Source organism: Acinonyx jubatus, chromosome C1 (assembly GCF_027475565.1).
Source record: "Acinonyx jubatus isolate Ajub_Pintada_27869175 chromosome C1, VMU_Ajub_asm_v1.0, whole genome shotgun sequence".
Taxonomy (NCBI): Eukaryota; Metazoa; Chordata; class Mammalia; order Carnivora; family Felidae; genus Acinonyx; species Acinonyx jubatus.
Window position 1 is genome coordinate 211,950,526 of NC_069381.1, and position 19,862 is coordinate 211,970,387.

At 51.2% G+C, this 19,862-nt stretch overlaps 1 protein-coding gene across 1 annotated transcript in view; it reads left to right on the top strand.

Annotated features, from left to right (window-relative positions):
- Positions 1-19,862, top strand: part of TRPM8 (transient receptor potential cation channel subfamily M member 8) — a 94,896-nt gene that overhangs the window by 40,408 nt on the left and 34,626 nt on the right. The window contains exons 10-17 of the mRNA XM_027047159.2: positions 2,123-2,225; positions 3,320-3,438; positions 7,840-8,130; positions 10,133-10,228; positions 11,049-11,178; positions 12,975-13,120; positions 15,857-15,969; positions 16,395-16,611. Of these exons, the coding sequence (XP_026902960.1) occupies positions 2,123-2,225; positions 3,320-3,438; positions 7,840-8,130; positions 10,133-10,228; positions 11,049-11,178; positions 12,975-13,120; positions 15,857-15,969; positions 16,395-16,611 (1,215 nt within the window). The remainder of the gene's footprint in view (positions 1-2,122; positions 2,226-3,319; positions 3,439-7,839; positions 8,131-10,132; positions 10,229-11,048; positions 11,179-12,974; positions 13,121-15,856; positions 15,970-16,394; positions 16,612-19,862) is intronic.

The window sequence follows — 19,862 nt, forward strand, 5'->3', positions numbered from 1 at the left end:
GATCGTGCTTTCTCCTTCTACCAGTTCAACCAGAGTTATCCCCCTGTGCCAACTCCTCACCTTCTCGAGAAGTTGACTCTCCATAGTATCCCAATCTATCAAGCAGTCTAGATACCATTCATTCATTTATTTCAAACTCATCTACGCATTTACGCAGTTGATATTTATTGAATGTATACCAGATGCCAGGTTCTGGAATAGGCACTTCAGGAAGAACAGGATACCCAGCAGGAAGAGCCCTTGTCTGCATGGAGAGAACAGAAATTGGAAAAAAGTTTAGGTTGAGTGATTACAATGTATAAGGTTGAACTGAAATGGGTGTTCTTAAGAAAGGTTACGTGGATTTGTAAGGGCACGAGCCAAGGGAGCCTGGCCTGGTATGAAAGGGGAAGGCTTCTCAGAGGAGGTGATATGGAAGCTGTGATCTGAAGGCTAGGTAGTTAGCGGGGTGAGGGCTGGGATTGGAACGGCTAGAACAGCATGTGCAAAGGTCCTGAGGTGCAGGGCAAGCACGGCCTACCCCAAGGACCTATAATATGGCAACGAGGGTGGAAGCTGGAAAGTGTACCAGGGACCAAGCCAGGCAGCTTCTCGAACACCGTTTCAAACTTTGGGCCTTGTTCAAGTGCAATGGGAAGTCCCTGAAAGGTCGAATTGTGATGGGTTGTGTTCAGGAAAGTGCACACTGGCTGCAGTGGGGGGACAGGACTGGAGGAGGTAAGAGGGAGGTGTCGGGGAGGGGCCCAGTTAAGATTCCTGCAGCTGTCCCTGGGCCCCGTCGGTTTGCTCCATATCCATATTCACGTATTCCTTCTTCCTTTTCTTTTTGAAAGAAAAGATGTCTCCCTCCCACTTGTGCCCCCAGAATCGTGGGGCCTGGACCCCTTCCACCTGTGATTTCTAGCTGGACCCTTTCCTTCTGAGCAAGGACTGCCTGTGTGGCGAGAGGGCCCTTCCCTTCACCCCACCCCCTCCCAGCCTGTCCGTCGGGCTGCCCACCCTGGATGTGTCAGGCAGTTTCCTTTATTTCCTGGTCACCCCTTGATCTGAGCCTCTGAACCCCCAGCACGGCCTTCCCAGGAGACCGCGGGCTGAACGGTCACCCCCTAACATCCAAATCCAAGGCCCTGCCTGCCACAGCTTTCATCCTCCCGACCTGGCCCGAGACCCCCTCCCCTGGTCCACGTGACACTCTGCCGCTCCACATCGTCATTTCCAGACGTTGCTGGGCCCCCATCCCCAGCCCGGAGCTCAGTAAACCCAACCGGCTTCCTCCGCTGGGGGAGCTCTGCCTCATTAAGCTCCGGCCAAGCTCCCCAGCGCCTGAAGCCCTGGGATCGGGTTTTAACATAAAACATGACAGAAAAATCACAAAGGATAACAGCAAATTCCTTATCTCTTTCCCCAGTCACCAAGTCTTCTTGGCTGTTGTGCACATTGGACTTTAGCTTCCCGTGGGTGAAGGCCTTATGACCGCACTTGGTTTCTGCAGCTTAAAAAAAATTTTTTTTAAGGTTTATTTATTTATTTTGAGAGAGAGAGAGAGAGAGAGCAGGGGAGGGGCAGAGAGAGAGAGAATCCCAAGCAGGTTCCACGCTGTCAGCTCAGAGCCCGACATTGGGCTCCAACTCACGGACCGTGAGATGATGACCTGAGCAGAAATCAAGAGTTGGATGCTGAAGTGACTGAGCCGCCCAGGCGCCTTGGTTTCTGTGGCTTCTGTCGCTCTTTCCTCATTTATTTGCTCCTTCAACAATTGAGTGCCTACCGCGTGCCAGGCTTTGTGACATGCACACGCTCTTGCACACACACACACACACACACACACACTCACCCCTAGTCCCTTGAGTCTCAGCTCTTTGCTGGGGGCTCTTTCACATGTGTGCCCTTGTACAACCAGTGCTCTGTTCTCGTCGTGGTTAAGGGCTCATTATTCCAGTTCAGAGGTTAGACGCTACGGGTACAGACGCCCTAAAGGGAGGGAAGGAGATTGGGAACGCCCTCTATGTGGTGTTTAAAAAAAAAAATGGAATAAAAGGGTCTTCACCAAAAGAGAGAAGCTTATGTGCTCCTTATGTCTGAAAGCAGTTGCCTGATGACAGTGCTCTTTAAATCTTGCCAGCTCAAAGAAATTCTCGAAAGTTCTCACCTGTTAACAGTTATTAAAATGGAAGAAGCTGGGGATGAAATTGTGAGCAACGCTATTTCCTATGCTTTGTACAAAGGTGAGTAAAAATAGCGCCTCAAGTTTCAGCTTTGTGTTGCTTTCTGCGGCTTCTAATGGCCTGTGCTTATTTCTTCAAACAGCTTTATTGAAATATAATCTTGCACTTAAGTTTGGTTATCATAGATCGGAAGCTAGAATAACTATTATTGGCCTGCTGCGTTAAATCTCCTTGGTTGAATGTATTTAATAGAACAAGAATTTTTATGTCGTTAAAATACCGGTCGAATATGATCCCAGCACTCTCCAAAGAGCTGTCTGCGACCGTGGGTTAAAATTTTCATCTGGGTCTCAGGAGTTGATAAAAGCTGTGGGGCTTTGTCCTAGGGCTCCCCGTGTACTCAGATGCACACACACTTCACACATATGAGAAAATTTGCATCCAGTTTCAGGAGTTTACACACCTCCTGAAGCTTATGGATGAACCTGTTTTAAAATTCTCATCCGTGATCTTTGCCATCTTAGAATTCCATCAAGGTGGTATTACCCACAGTAAAGCAATCGTTGGCCAAGACCATGTAGAGTTGAGCCAGCTGAGTAAGAGATGTGAGGTATGCAGAGTAGGGTAAGGCACTAGGAAGTGTGATTTAAGCATTAGCCATTTATTAGCATTATTCTTGCTGTGTTTGCCAGAAAATTGGCTGTTTCAGTGTATTTATTAACATGGGATTATATTTGTAGAGATACATAGATACAGAATATATTAGCTCTGGAAAAGACAATGAGAGCGTTGTTATACTATGGCTCATTATTTCATAGATTTAGATATAATTTAAGTCAGACAGGGTCCTTGAAATGTAACATTTATGGAGTCGGAATCTGTGGAAAACATCAGCATAGCATACACTGTTAGGATATGAAATGGAAACATATTAATGTTTGAACTGATCTTCATTATATACTTTAGGACATACAGAATATGGACAAGAGTGAGTACCACAGAGAATGTGGCTAAGAAATGACAATTCTGAGTGTCAGATTCTAAGAGAGCATGCTTTAGAATCTCCTTTATAAATGGCTCTGATAATTGGCTGCGTGGCCAATTCTGACTCTCTTTTTTCTGGGGCGTCGATTTCCTTCCCTGTCCTCCTACAGCCTTTAGCACCAATGAGCAAGATAAGGATAACTGGAACGGGCAGCTGAAGCTTCTTCTGGAATGGAACCAGCTGGACCTAGCCAGTGATGAGATTTTCACCAATGACCGCCGATGGGAGGTAACAGAAGCCCTTCCGGGTTATCCCAGTGTCAGGTCGGGCCAATCCAGACAAGGTCTTCAATACCAAATCTCATAAAGCACTGTTCCACTTCGGTGCCAACCTTTACTTCCCTCATCTGTGGTTTTGGACAACCCCGTTGACTTAGTAGGATGGTTGTTGAGAGACACTAAAAATAGAAGCACTTACTGTAGGAAAGTATCAAACCACTACCGCCATTCAGAGTTTCCAGCCTGCGGTCATGATGCGAGATGTGCTTCTCCAGTTGGGTGCGGTGGGACAGACACGGCCCTAGGCGCAGACCGGGAGACGTACGGGGACACTATGTGCAAGATGATTGGAAGGGGTTTATCAGAAGGAGCTCGACTAAAAATCGAGAAAACAGTACTCATTTTGCACCGTGTCCCAACTGCCCGGCCCAGTCTCTGGTAAGAGACTTGTCAGCGGTGAGATGCGTATGGGAAAAATAGAACAGCTTGTTTGAAGACCCGCAGTGAATGTCTTAGGAGCGAGGGACTCCGGACTCCCAGCCAGACAAGCACCTCCAATATGGAAGTGGTATGTCTGTTAAAAACAGTATTTTTTTTCCCCCCAGTGGACTGATTCTTCTCACTGGTAATTTGATCAGAGTGGTAGGACTCTGTTTTTTTTTTAGCAGTGTCCTCTGGTGGCCTACTCAAGTTAAATCAGCCTTAGGAGCTCTGTTTGGTAGACCCAAGTCCCCCTTGGGTCTGCAAGGCCGTGTGCTACTTTGCTTTTGGCTCCTCTGGAATAACCTAAGTCATCAGTTGGTGGGCAGTGAGAATTCACTGAATCGTATACGCGTACGCGTGGCGGGGAAGGTTCGTGTATTTCTTAACATTCATCGTGCACAGTCAGGCTCAGAAAACGTTTTTAAGGCGTTGTTGTATAATCGAAGACAAAGACGTGATCTATATTATATTAACAGGTTATCAGTTTTCATAATGTGATGCAAATGAAGTAATGGCTTATGGGTTTTTAAATTATTCATTCCTTCGGCACACATTCACTTGTGTTTGGTCTTTGCAGCATAATGAGCCCTACTGCATGATGCAAGGCTTTAATAAGTTGAGAGAAGGTAGAATTATAAGCAGATCTAGTTAGGTGATTTGCAAACTAATCCCTGTGTGTGAAATGTTCTATTTGTGTAAGGTCAGACGGTGCAAATAAACATAAACTTAGGCATATAGCGGACGGTACGTTCAATTTTATGGACTCATTAAAGATAGTTAAGGGTGAAGGGCATAGTGGTTATGAGAATGGACCCTAGAGGCAGCCCAGCTGTGTGACTTAACTCTGCAAATCGCTTGACCTCTCTGTGCCTCAGTTTCCCCACAGGTGGTGCGTTGGCGTCAGCTGATGCTGACTTGGAAGAACTGACCACTAAAGTTTTAGACGTTTTGTGTCATTTGCATCACTTGTTAAGTACAGTCATTATTAAAAATTGCATAAACTCAGAATTAAATGTTTTTTAATTAAAAACAGGCAATAAGGGGCGCCTGGGTGGCTCCGTCGGTTGGGCGTCCAACTTCGGCTCAGGTCGTGATCTCGTGGTTCGTGGGTTCGAGCCCCGCATCGGGCTCTGTGCTGATGGCTCAGAGCCCGGAACCTGCTTCGGATTCCGTGTCTCCCTCTCTCTCCGCCCCTCCCCTGCTCATGCTCTGCCTCTCTCTGTCTCTCAAAAATGAATAAATGTTAAAAAAAAAACTTTAAAAAAAACCCAAAGGCAATAAATAATCAAGACTCATCACTTGAGCATTATTTGACTGCATTTCTATCATCTGTGCTCTGGAGGTTGATCACGTCTGCTGTCTCTTCATGCTGGAAATTTGAGACAGCGATGTGCCTCTTCTCCTCTGCTCCCAATTCTGCGTTCAGTGAGACCACACTGGTGCCTGGAAATCGGGCACAGTGGGAGCACTGACACCACAGGAATTGAAAACGACCACAAATGAGCGCCTACTTCCCCCACAGAGATGTGATTGGCAGACATTTACCAGCACAGCACCCACCGCTCATCCGTCAACGGAGGTGATAATGATAGCATCTACCTCATTGGATTCTTACGGCAATTAAATCGGATGATGTTTCTGAAGCACTTAGAACAGTGGCACATATTAAACACTACCTAAGAATCTGTTTAAAAATAAGCAAAAGCCTTTGGCATAATGGTAATGTTGGTGTAACCTTTTACAGCGCACAAAGCAGTCTCGTGGTGTTTGTTTATTTGTCCCTCACACCAACCCATCGCAGGGACGATCTCATTTTTCTGGTTAATAATCCAGGCCTCCGTGGGTACCACAGGATCAAGAGTTACTGATGGGTTTTGGAGGGCCTGCTCTGCCCTCAAGTCTCTGAAAAGACATATATATATTTAAAAAATTTTTTTAATGCTTATTTATTTTTGAGAGACCGAGAAAGAGAGAGAGAGAGAGAGAGAGAGAGAGAGAATGAGCCAGGGAGGGGCAGAGAGAGGAGGACATAGAATCCGAAACAGGCCCCACGTTCTGAGCTGTCAGCACAGAGCCTGATGCAGGGCTCGAACCCACAAACCATGAGATCATGACCTGAGCTGAAGTTGGATGTTTAACCGACTGAACCACTCACATGCCCCTGTAAAGATCTTGACCTGTGTTAGCTGGTTTCATCCCTGCAAACACCTATTGTACAGAAGAGTCAACTGAGGCTCGGAGACACAGCCTTGTTCTAGGTGATCCATCTAGGTAATGGTAGAGACAGGATTTGGAAACAAAGACGTGTCTGACTGCAAAGCTTTTCTCTTTCCTCGTATTCCAGCGGTTCTCAAAGTGTGGTCCCCGGACCAGTGGCAGCGTGGGCATAACCTGGGGACTTGGTAGTTAGCGACACAGCTTGTCAGGCTCCATGTCGACTTGCTAAAGCAGACATTCTAAGATGGTCTCTAGCCACCTGTGTTTTCAGAAGGTGACTCTGACTGAAGTCTGGGGACCCTGTCCTATCAAGCGTGTGACCGAGGGAAAGGCAATGATTAGAAGGATATGGGAAGTGCTGGGCAAAGGAACACGTGCCTTGAGGACAGAGGAGAAGGTGTAGCTGTCTCGTGCTGGCCCGGGGCAGGCCTCCCTTCCCCTTCTTAGCCCACCTGGAGCCACAGTGTGGGGACTCAGGGGCCACTTGGCAGGTCTGTCTCCAGGCAATGTGTGATCCCCAGAGGCCCAACATGAGACAGAAACAGAAACGGTTAGTGCCGCCCTTGGCAGAGGATATTCCCCCAAACTGGGGTCAGAAAAGCATCATGAGGGAAGTGGGCTGGGCGGACAGTAATGAGGAGTGGCCAGGATGTTGGGGACTGGAGTCTCCAGGTCCCCGGGAGCAGCTGTCACTTGGCTCTGGCTGATGGTTCTCCGTGTTGTCAGACTTTCTGGTTTTCACTTCTAAATCTGGATTTTAGTGCTGCAAATGTGTGGATATGTTTTTTTTTAAATATTTACTTATTTATTTTGAGAGAGAGAGAGAGAGAGAGACAGCAGGAGTGGAGGAGGGGCAATGAGAGAGGGAGAGAGAGAGAGAATCCCAAGCAGGCTCCACACTATCCACACTATCAGTGCAGCACCCGATGCGGGGCTTGAGCCTAGAAACCGTGAGATCATGACCCGAGCCAAAGTCAGATGCTCAGCCGACTCAGCCACCCAAGCACCCCGGAAGTGTGTGGGTTTTTAAGAGCCTTCTAAACTGTAACGTTGGCAACAGAATCACATTGTAGGATCTATTCTGGAGGACAGGCGGAACATATCCGGAAGCTACAGTGGCCTGTCATCCACTGGTTTGGGTCTGACGTAAACATGAATTATCTTTAATAAGATTCTCCCTAAGCTCCCATGGGATAGGTTTATCACCGGGCCCAGAGAGTGGGGGTAAAGGTAAATAATGACCAGGTATACTTGTCAAGTGTCCCACAGCCATTGGCCTGGTCATGTGTGGTTTGCTGGGCCACGGGAGGGTTCCAAGGTGCCGGTGCTTGGCTCACAATCAATGTCTAGTGTAGACTTCAGAGAAACGGTGTGAACCACACTGCCTCGGAGGACTTCTGCCGTGCCAGGCACCGCGATAAATTCCTGACCGACACGGTCATCTCTACTCCGCCATGGCAAGAGGCCAAACCACCTGCACACCCGCATCCAAGCCCAAGATCCCACCTCGTCGCTTCCCTGTCTGTTTGGGCTATAATCCAATGTTGTATTAGAGCTGAAAAGATAAAACGTATTCCCCCAAACAGGATTAAAAACAAGTTGAAGGTACTATTACTTGGTGGCTGGAAATGTGATGTGGTTGAGAAAGAAAATGCTTCGTGTTTCCCTCAGTGGCCTCGGGGTCTGAGTCCTTGCTCTGCTTTCTCCGTAGTCTGCTGACCTTCAAGAGGTCATGTTTACGGCTCTCATAAAGGACAGACCCAAGTTCGTCCGCCTCTTCCTGGAGAATGGTTTGAACCTGCGGAAGTTTCTCACCAACGACGTCCTCACCGAGCTCTTCTCCAACCACTTTAGCACCCTTGTGTATCGGAACCTGCAGATTGCCAAGAACTCCTATAATGACGCCCTCCTCACGTTTGTCTGGAAACTGGTAGCTAACTTCCGAAGAGGCTTCCGGAAGGAAGACAGAAATAGCAGGGACGAGATAGACGTAGAGCTTCACGTACGTACCAGGGCGGTTGTCCGCCTTTGCGTCTTCCTTCGAAAAATATCTCAACCTCCCCCTCTCCCACGTCTCCCCTTGCCGCCATAAAGTAGCTAACGTGTTGGCGTGGTTAATTTTTGCTACTGCCTTTCCTTAAGATCATGAGTCTACCTGCTGGGTCGTCTGATATCTTGCTTTAAGCTCTGTGCTATATTTCAAATTACTGTCGCAGTTTTTCTTAACTGCAAAGCTTGGTGTGGCACACACACTGTCTGAAGGCGTCTAACAAGGAAGAGGGAAAGGTGAATGGCCCCTGTTCATGTCTCAGCCTCTTGGGCATGATGGATTGCCCATGTGAGGGACTGCCAGGTGTTCGTGTGTAGACAGAAGAGGCAGTGATTATTTCCAAAGGGATAATCCAGGTTTTCATCTGGGAGGCTGTTGTCGATGCACCTGAATTCTCTCAGGCCTCTCTCTTCTTGACCACAGGCAGGCTCTGTTTCCAACTGTCAGCACCTGCTACTCTTTGCCATAGGTTTGCTTGGGGCCCCGTGACTGCCAGCGGTTGGTGTATAAATATCCCAGCTCCCTCCCCATTTGGAGGAGCTAATTCTTTTTTTTTTTTTTTTAATGTTTATTTATTTTTATTTTGAGAGGGACAGAGGGAGCACAGGAGGGGCAAAGAGACAGAGAAAGAGGGAGAGAGAGTCCCAAGCAAGCTTCAAGCTGTCAGTGCAGAGACTCGTGTGGGGCTCAATCTCATGTACTGTGAGATCATGACCCGAGCTGAAATCAAGAGTCAGATGCTTAACCGACTGAGCCGCCAGGCACCCCTGGAGGAGCTAATTCTGAGTCATGTGTTCTACACTGGCTCCCAGGACTCCCTAGTGGTAGTAATCTCTAGTTACCTACAGTGACAACTTGTTGATAACACACCCTTCTCGTTCGTTCTTTCTTTTCCGATCTTATTCCTCACTCTCCTATGGGTTTCCCTGGGATCACTTCTCAGATTGACTACTCGTCTCAAATTCTTGATTGCTTCTGGGGAAACTCAAACGAAGTCATTATCTCCTATAATTCTATGAATTGTGTATATATATACATGTGCATTGCAAAAATCTAAATGAGCTAGGTGTTTGAAGGAATCAGAAGTGTTCAGAAAGCTTGTTTGGGGGGCCTGGGCGGCTCAGTCGGTTAAACGTCTGACTCTTGGTTTTGCTCAGGTCGTGATCTCACGGTTTCATGAGTTCAAGCCCCGAGTCGGGTTCTGTGCTGGCAGCCTGGAACCTGCTTGGGATTCTCTCTCTCTCTCCCTCTCTCTTCCCCTGCCCCACTCACACTCTCAAAATAAATAAATACACTTAAAAACATTTTAAAAAAAAGAAAGAAAGCTTCTTTTTGACACTATTTATGTTAAAACCCTCTGCGATATCCGTAATCCTGCCTGAAGCATTTTGGATCTTGGTTAAACCCGTAGGGAAGTTATAGATGGTTAGTTATTTTCCATCTGAAAAGTTTCCATTGAGAGATCCGGAATTCTGGAGAGGAGCTGGTGAATGTGTTAGGAATTGGAAGTTTGAATAACACTCCAAAGACAGAAGCGTGGTTTTATGTCATAATAATTGAACTTAAACTGTGGGAAAGTTAGATTTTAGTTTGAGCGACTCTTGTAGATAAGAAACGGATTTCTGTGATGGGAAGGAATGCTTCAGGCTGTCAGAAGCTGTTCAGTTTTTACATTGCTGTCAGACATACTCCTGCCCTTTGTGCTTTTCTGTCTAGTCATACTCCGTCTTTGATGATAGGTAAGAGACTGTCAGATCGTCCTACCCGGTGAGTCGCCGTGATAAAAATCGCACCTCTGTGCTGTTACACTGGATTCATATACTAACATACAGAGCCCTCCAAACGTGGGGTGCTCCCCTGGGGCATCCTGGCACCTGCTTCCATTCTTACGCCAGCGTATCTACTAAAGGGATCTCCCATTTGTGTGCTGACCACATGTTCTATCTCCTCCCAGGACGTGTCTCCTATAACTCGACACCCCCTGCAAGCACTCTTCATCTGGGCCATTCTTCAGAACAAGAAGGAACTTTCCAAGGTCATTTGGGAGCAGGTAAATGTCTGGGCCCCCTGCCAAATTTACTCCAAATGCATGCTTTGCTGTGGTCGTTCTGACCTCGAAACTTACACGCCTAATCTGAAACATCATCATCAACACGACGGAATGTCTTACATCGGGTGAACATGGTTGTGCCTCTGTTTCTGTGGCGACGGAGGGGTGTTTGGGAGGGGAGGTACCTTCCTGGAAGGTAGCTGTGCTGGCTGGGCAACCCCGGAGGCTCTCGCTTCTCCCGTGTGCGCAGGTGCGGGATTGTTTTCCAAGTGGATGCAGTTTTTAAGTTTAGTTTGAAAAATTAATTTCTGCCTTTATGGCATCAGGGATAGGAAGGAGGGCTTCTGTAAATTCTGCTTTGGGAAGCTTGCTGAGATTTGTCCTTGTGGTTTAGCACGTAACGGCTTGTGTTCAATTGCGGAGAAGAGACATTCTCCGTTACTGGAGCACGAAGATGGATGTTAACTCTGCAAGGCTTACTAACCCCATCGTCAGCTCTCCCGCATGCTCAGTCCCCTCTTCCCTTTCAGCTGCTACACGCAGTGTGGCGGCCGGGCCGTTGGGCCTTAGGCCGTCAGTGTCTCTTGGCATTTAGCTTGATGTTTTCTTTTTAGATGCCAATTCCACATTCAAGACTGGGAGTGCCTTCAGGGTCGACAGTGTTTTGTGTATATTGCAAATTTGACTTTGAATCATCATGAACCGTTCAGATTTTGCCATTTCCTGCTTTTGCCATGAGTTTGTCCTTGTCTGACGTTAATGTTGACTTGACCACTTGAAGGGATAAGGAACTAACTAACATTACCCGCCCCTCTGAAAGACCAGGGGCTGCACTCTGGCAGCCCTGGGAGCCAGCAAGCTTCTGAAGACTCTGGCCAAGGTGAAGAATGACATCAATGCGGCAGGGGAGTCCGAGGAGCTGGCCAATGAGTACGAGACCCGTGCAGTTGGTGAGTCTCCGGGAGCGGGGCACCATGGCGGGCGTCCGTGTGGCAGGAGGCACTCACGTGCCTGTAGCACCCACAGGTGGCAGAGGTCAACGGCATGTCCAGGCTCCCTTATCTGGCCTGATGTAGGGGCTGCAGACCACACGGTCAGGGGTGCGCGTGCTGTGGCCGAAGCCATAGTCCTTTTGGCCCTGGCACTTACTGACTTGTCCAAGGATGGATGCAGGAAATGTGGGCTGTCTCCTCCCACAACCGCCAGGGCCGCGCCCAGGCCAAGTCTAAGAAACTCAGCACCGCAGGGAATTGGGGGGCAGGGGAGGAGTCTTTTTGGATGCTGTCGAGACACTGTGACAGATCTGAGATTTTTATTCGACTTGCAGGTTATCAAGTTAGCCTGCCTGCAACCTACAGATAAGACCCCAAACCCCTGGGTCAGGGACACAGATGGTTTTTTGCTAATGGCCAAGGCAGCAGCCAGACCAGAACCTTGGGTCGGTTCCTCGTGCCTTCATTCCCCTGGAGTGACATGATTACGGGCTGCTGTTGCCTACGGTGCAGCTCCCCAAAGTTTAGGAGAGTTGGGGCTTCTACTGGGGCTGTGGGTGACCTTCCCATGCTCCCCTCCAGGGTGCGACTGTTCATTACCTGGAACAGAGAGGCATTGCTAAGCATTGCCCTTCTGGAATGCCTGTCTTCTGTCTGCTGTTCGGTCATTCTTGAACAAAGCAGTGCTTTTTGCTGAGAAGATCCAGACTAGGGCACCTGGGGGCTCAGTCGGTTAAGTGTCTGACTTCGGCTCAGGTCAGAATCTCACAGTCCATGAGTTCAAGCCCCGTGTTGGGCTCTGTGCGGACAGCGTAGAGCCTGGAGCCTGCTTTGGATTCTGTGTCTCCCTCTCTCCCTGCCCCTTCCCAGCTCATGTCTGTCTCTCTCTCTCAAAAATAAATAAACATTAAAAAAAAAAAAAAAAAAAAAAAAAAGAAGGTCCAGACCATGCAGGAACGTGAGCGACCCAGAACAATTGCCTCCCACCGACAGACAGTTTGGACCTGCTTGGTTTTTCTTCCGGTTTCACTTCAGGGTTTTCAGTTGGCCATGTGGCCGGTGGCAAAATGCACACGTTTGTCCGTTGTCTTAGGTAACGAACAGACGCTCGTGACTTTGGCTTCTCTGCGTTGGCCGAAGGGTGTCCGATGCTTTCTTTTAATACATTAAAATTGCCAGGAGAGTCTGTTTATTTCTGATAGACTTCAGAGAAGGGATCCTAGGGTTTTGACTTTTGAAAAATTCCCCGCGCGGATTTATTCCCCGGGTTCTCTGGTTGGGTCGCAACGTGTAAGAACGGCTTTGATGCGGTAGGTCAGTGTTTCTTCCACTTTCTCATGGTTTTTGTCGTGGTCGTCGTGGTTTGGCACGGGGCCCTGTCTGCGAAGAGCCGTCACCAAGGAGGCCCAGGAGGTAAACGGGATGGGGGCGTAGGTGAAGAGGAAGCAGAGGGTCCGCAGCCCCTCTGCTGAGCCCCACCCAAGGCCAGGGGCTGCCTGCTCAGCGCCGCTCGGTTCAGGGGGCGCGTGCGGACACCTGCCGCGTCAAGGGCGGCGCTGGGCCTGGTGTGCCTCGAGAGCCCCTCTGTTGGGTGGGAGACGACGTGGTGCCTTGCGCTGGCGTTCCGGAAGCCTGCTGGGAACCAGGCTCCGCGCAAAGTCAAGGCTGGGGTGTGGGGGGCGGGGCGGGAGCTGTGTGCGCCTCCGCTGGCCCCGCGCGCAGCCTCCCTCCCTCTGGCGACACTGTCCCCGCAGAGCTGTTCACGGAGTGCTACAGCAGCGACGAGGACCTGGCCGAGCAGCTGCTGGTGTACTCCTGTGAAGCCTGGGGCGGCAGCAACTGCCTGGAGCTGGCGGTGGAGGCGACGGACCAGCACTTCATCGCCCAGCCTGGCGTCCAGGTAAACGGCGCGCCGTCGCCCAACGTCGCCGCCAGAGGTGGGCCTTTTCCGCCAGGTGCTGTCCGCGCGCGCCGCGTTAAAACAAAACCATCGCCTCCCACGGAGAAGCCGGCAGGGGAAGTTGAGTGAGGCTCCAGGAGGTGGCAGCACATAGACGCGGGTAGAGACCCCTGCTTCCAGAGACAGTGCAGGAGAGAGCACGTTCTTTGACTTTCCGCCAAGCGCTGGGCGGCGCTGCACCGTAACGGAGGAGGGCTGGGTCCCCAGATCCCGCGCCTGGGTCTCCACCCACCGGATCCCTAATTATGTGCGTGGTGATGGGTCAAAGCACGCGAGCCCTCTGAGCCTCAGTTTCCTCCTCTGTAAAGGAAGGTTGCCGTGAGGGTTGGGGAGGCGGGATGTGACAGGTGCCGGCCCTTTATTTCGGTGGATGCTGTTACAGTTATTCTTGGTAGGAGCGGCACTTAGAGGAACCAGCTCGAACTGGGTGAGGCCTAACTAGAGGTTTTCCGCACGGACTTCCACCGGCCGTTTGCACTTGGCGTCTCCCTCCGGTCGCCGAGGGGAGGTTTTTCCCCGACCCACAATCCCAGTTGGAGGGGCCCGGGTGTGAAGCCGGGGGGGGGGGGGGGGGGGCAGGGGAGACGTGGGCGGGCTCACCCTTACGTGTCATACACGTGATGCGCGTGACCACGTTTTGCCTTCACAGCACGTGCGGAGGTGGAGGTCATCCCATTCTGCTGATAGGGACGCAACAGCTCAGAAAAGGTTCTGGAACATTCTCCCGGTTGCACGGCCAGAAGTAGAGAGCTGAGGCTTGAATCCGTGTTGATTGTCCGTCAGGTGGACTTTCCGTTACACCGTGCAACCGATGATTAGCAAAGTTAGCAAAGCGTTTGTGGGAAAAACAACCCAAAACCCGTTCGCGGCTACAGCTAAGCCAGAGTAAATGGCGACAGTCATCGGTGACCAGGAAGGCACAAAGAAAGAGTCTTGCTATTGCTGTTTGAGGGTCTGCACCATAAGGGGGGGAGAGTGAGGCCAGCCCTGGGGGCAGGATGGCCTGGAGGCGGGGCTGGATGCCCAGGTGGGGCCGCGCTCAGCTCACCGCGCCTTTGACCTCAGGCCTCACCTTGCTGGTGCCCCCAGAGCTTTGGGCCTGGGGGAGGCTGCCTCTTGCTCTTGTTCCAAGCTTTCCAGTCCCGGGGGTTTCAACCAGAGGCCGATCCATTAATGTTCGCGAGAAATCTCGCTGCCAGACACGTGGGCCCAGGGAGCTGGCTTCCTGTGCGCAGGCTGCTGCCTGGGGTCCGAATTTGCTGGTGGCCGTGGAGGCTGAGCTAGGGAAGAGCCTCCCGTGCCTGGGGACCTAGCGGTGCCACTGGATGTGCTTGTCCCCTCGGCAGGAATACGAGGCTGCGGAGGGCTGGACAGGTATGACCTGTCTTTGTCCGGCTCCCTGAGGGAGAGGCCCCAAAGCAAGGATTTAAATGCAAGTAGTTCGTTCTGGCGGTGAACCCAGGAAGTGCACGGGGTGGTGGGGATGGTGAGAGGGGCAAGGGAAGGAGGCAGACACACGTACACTAAGGAGCATGCTGTCGCCTTGATCAACAGGGCTCAACCCTGCGGGGACTTGTGGGGGCCGCAGGGAGCCTGCCCTGGTGTGGCCCGTGTGGGCACAGGCCAGCTGGTGTTTGCCCACCAGCTGCAGGCCGTCCTCTGCTGTGGCTGCCCCTCCTGGGCTGGGCACACTCCTGTCTGCAGCCGCCTGGCAGAGCATGGCGGGCTCCCCGGGGGAAGTGGCTTCTCTCAGATGGAAGGTCTGGTGGGGCACACAGGCCCTGAGCCTCCCAGCCAGCGCCAATCCCCTCCTGACTAACAAAGGCCTTTTTTGAAGCTGTGTGTTCCTTTGATGAGGACCGGTCTACACTCGCCCTTTTGTGTTGATGTGAGGTGTGGTTCCCAGAGGCGACCTGAGGTTTCTCATTGCCACATTCTTGGGGGGCCCCCGTCCCACCTCTCAGGGGTTGGCACAGTCTGGGAGAAGCTTATCCATGCATTACGACTCCGAGTGATGCTGTGATGCCCACTGTCTCCCCCTTCCTGTCACCTGTCCGCCTCCGGAAATAACCCCGGGGGTCCTGCAGGTGGCGCTGGACGGGTGTGTGGATTTGCAATCGGGGAAGGAAGGCGCTAGAAGGACACTTGTTTAAACTTACTTAAGAAGAATTAGAAGTGGTTAAAAATCATGGCTTTAGGGAATTTGGACTCACACAACTTCTATTTTAAAGTTCACAGAACCTTGGGGCGCCTGGGTGGCTCAGTCAGTTAAGTTTCCGGCTTCGGCTCAGATCATGATCTCCCAGTTTGTGGGTTTGAGCCCCGCGTCGGGCTCTGTGCTGACCGCTCGGAGCCTGGAACCTGCTTCAGATTCTGTCTCCCTCTCTGTCTGCCCCTCCCCCGCTCACACTCTGTGTCTCTCTATCTCTCTCAAAAATAAATAAGCGTTAAAGTTCACAGAACCCAAGTCAGGAAAGGGTTGACAATCAAACAGACTCGTGAATCATTTTATCGAAGCCCTTCAGAGTCCAGGTAACTAATATAAAAGGATAGGACCTTGATTTGGAGAGTTATTTCTTTTGAGGGGGTGTGAGGGTTGGGAGGAAGGGTTACAAACCATCCTGCATTTCGCTGCATTAATAAGGACTCGTATCCTCTGTCTCTGTCTCCTTGTAGAATTTTCTTTCCAAGCAGTGGTATGGAGAGATCTCCCGAGACACCAAGAATTGGAAGATTATCCTGTGTTTGTTTATTATACCCTTGGTTGGCTGTGGCTTTGTATCATTTAGGTATGAAACTGAGACATATGATGACAGGTGAGAGAGAGAGAGAGAGAGAGAGAGAGAGAGAGAGAGGGTGTGTGTGTGTGTGTGTGTGTGTGTGTGTGTGCGCGCGCGCACACACGTATCCTTAGGTAAATCCTTAGGTAAAGGATTATAAAGCCTGGAATGTATGATGGGACTGTAGGCAGCATGCCCTACACAGTAGGACTGGGAATCTTCTCTGGCTTTTCCCGGGTCTGATTCCAAACAGTTGGAGATAGAGTTACGTCTTCAGTATCCAAGGCAGAACTCGGATTTGTTAATCCTGAAATGCCAAGGGCTGAGTGTTGGCGGGGTCGATCTGGCTCCCCTTCCCCTGGCCGTGGGTCCGAGGCCCCCGCAGGCCGCGATGCTTCGGACGGTGATGGCGGTGCTCTTACCTCTTGGTCCAGGAAGAAGCCCATCGACAAGCACAAGAAGGTTCTGTGGTACTACGTGGCATTCTTCACCTCCCCCTTTGTGGTCTTTGCCTGGAACGTGGTCTTCTACATCGCCTTCCTCCTGCTGTTTGCCTACGTGCTGCTCATGGATTTTCACTCGGTGCCACACTCCCCCGAGCTGGTCCTCTACGCCCTGGTCTTTGTCCTGTTCTGCGATGAAGTAAGACAGGTAGGACCGTCCCCACGTGGGGCCCCTCCTCCTTTGCTCAGTAGGTGCTGTCTTCCCAAAGCCAGCGAGGAGCAGAAGTTGCTTCCGAGGTTCCAAAGTCATGGTTTTCCTAAAGTAAACGGGGCCCTTTCAATATCACAGCCCTCCGGTGAGACTTCTTAGCACCAAGCTCGCTCCTTGCTGATTAATGTTAGTTGATGGAAATGAATTACTCAGGATTGGGAATGTGTTCAAAGAGAAGATTGACCTTGGACTGCAAACCCACGCCTGCCATTACCGTCATCAAGGGAGGCAGGGGAGATGGGGGGACTTTCAAGCTAAGAGCATCTTAATGCCCAGCGTGTCAGAGTGACAGTGTTAGAAAGTCATAGAAGTCCCCGTGGAGTTCAGGGAGTGCGTGTGAATTATTCATGGTGCTTTTCTGCAGTTTCTTTGGGATCTGCGTCTTGTGGTATCCTCTCCCCACCACTCAGTCCAAAGCTGTAGCCCATGCCTGGCACATAGCAGGTGCTCCCTTGGTAATTGTTGGACAGATAAGCGTTGATGGCAAGGGTGATGCTGTCCCTAAACAGTTATGAAAAGTCCCAGGAAACCCTTTTAGACTTAGTGATGATCTGAGAGCAGTGCTGTGGCTGTCACTTCTGTTGCCCCCCTTCTGAGCCCAGACCCAACATCATACCCACTCAGGAAGCATGGCCTCGGGTGCTTATGTTTACGCGATGCTACGGCAGGTGCCACAAGAGATTCGGAGGGCCATAGAGCGCCGTCCTTGACCTCACAGTGTCGCTGCCTGGTCCGGCAATCCCAAAGTGGTTTCAACCATCATGCCAAGTCTGATAGACTTCTTTTGTGGCTTCTAGGAGCCCTCGACTGAGGATGATTTGAGTCTGTTTCTGTTCTCAGCCGGCGAGTGTCTTGACCAGTTCTCAATGTCTGCTGTGGGCCGGGGGGAGGGAGGGAGTCTTTGCACCAGGGCCCTGCGTCTGCCCTCCCCGGCCCCATAGGTGCAGGTGGGGGATGGAAATAGGGGCCAGGTGGGGGTTAGAGCAACATGAACGACCCACATGGGTGTCGCGCATGGGAAGATATCAGGCTTTCTGTCTACCGGCAACTGTTCCCCAGGTCAGGGTCCTGCTGACGCGCAGAGGATTCCGACTTCACGTCGGCCTCTTGAGGGCCCCACGTACTGGCTCGTGAGGTCACAGCCCCAGCGAGGTACATGGGGGTTGGGACGTCAAAGTATGAATTTTGGGGGGTGCGATTCACCCCATAACTCCTCTGTAAAGGCTCTTTCTCCCAGCTGTCTTTTACTTGCTGGCTTTGACTTACTATGTGTCTGCAGCCAGGGAGTGAAAATGTCCTGCTCGGGAGAAGCAAAGACGGAAGGAGGTTCCACATTTAAGGCAGGAATGGGCCCAGGCCGACGTGAGGAAGTAAGGGAACAGCACCGTTTTTACTGGGAACCTCCTGACGCCGTTCTAGGCGCTGAGCTGGCTCTCCACGTGGGGTCACGCGTGTTCCCTTCTCCTAGCCTGCTGTGGCTGGGCTCTGGGGTCGTGCCTTCCTCCTTTTCCTCCGCTCCCGGGTGTGGTTTCTCAGCTCCTCATACATATGCTGCTGTTGTCCAGCAGCGAGTGGCATGAAAATGACCCAATGCAGAGGTTGGCTTCGTATTCATGTGTGGCCCAGAGGGGCTTAGCTCAAGGGGTGACATTGATGTATATCTGGCAAGTGAATGTATATTTTTTTTAAAAAACTTCTAACGTTTATTTATTTTTGAGACAGAGAGAGACAGAGCGTGAGCGGGGGAGGGGCAGAGAGAGAGGGAGACAGAATCGGAAGCAGGCTCCAGGCTCTGAGCCATCAGCACAGAGCCCGACGCGGGGCTTGAACTCACGGACCGCGAGATCAAGCCCTGAGCCGAAGTCGGATGCCAAACCGACTGAGCCACCCAGGCACCTCTGTTTTTTTTTTTTTTTTAAATTAAAAAAAAATTTTTTTTAGTTTATTTGTGCACTTTGAAAGAGAGGGAGAAAGAGAGAGAGAGTGCATGCACACCGTGTGCGCACAAGCAGGGGAGGGGCAGAGAGAGAAGGAGAGACAGAATCCCAAGCAGGCTCCACGCCTGATACGGAGCTCGAACTCATGAACTGTGAGATCGTGACCTGAGCTGAGATCAAGAGTCGGACGCTTAAACGACTGAGCCACCCAGGCGCCCCGAGAGTGTATGTTTTTTAAGAGGTGAGTTGGCGAGGCAGGGTCTTCCTCATTCAGTCCCACGGCGGTGCTCTGGCTGGGAGCAAGCGGGGGCCGCGACGGTGGCTCATGAGGCCAGAGCGAGGGAGACTTGGGAAGCCCGGGATCAAGGGGCTCGAGGGTGTCCTTTGGAGCAGAGGGTGCTGCCGGTGGCTGCTTCTCGGAATGTTCTTTTCTCGCTCATTCATGCTCCCAGGCATTTCTTCACTAGTCTCGGGCCTGACCCTGCCTCCCACATGGTGTGAAGGCACAGACGCTGCAGCCATTGTCTGGTTCCTCCAGGCATCTAGAGAAGTCGTGGGCCCGAGACAGGACTTTGGGTTGCGTGAGAGGGCGGGGCTTGGCCCGGCGGCCGGAAGACACAAGGAGACACGTCTTGGCGTAAGCCAAACACTTCATTCGTGCCTCCTGCCTTTCCGTAAGTGTTTACTGAGCACCTACCAGATGCCAGGCACTGTTCTAGACATTGGAGATACAACAACGGACCAAGCACGCAACTCTCTCTGTTCTTACGGAGCTTTTTGCCGGTTAGAGAGGATCGGCGGGGGTCGTTTCTGGGAGTTTCCGAGGAGAGAACAGCACTGCCCAGAGTCTTACATTTACTGGAAGGTTGGCCTAGAGGGTTGCAGCTGTGAAATGAGAAGTCCTTAGGTCACAAATATCTCCATCCAAAGTTGTATGGACGTTTAACTACGAAGTCATTTATTCGAAGGAGGCTCAGGACAAGTGCATTTTGCTTGGAGAAGGACCCTGGGCAGGTGTAGTGTGACATGTTCCCTGGAAGAGACCCAGAGTAGACAGAGTGGTGGGCAGGGGGGCAGGAGCCTCGGGAAGCGAAGTGGGCTGGGGAGAAGCACTGCCCAGTCATCCCGGGGGCCTGCCGGGAGGAGGTGATGCCCACAGCTCTGACCCAGTCCCGCTATCCTGTGTGTGTTTATAATGGGTGATGTTTGATACGGAGGGTGATGATGCGGGCGTCCAGCTTTGGGCAAATA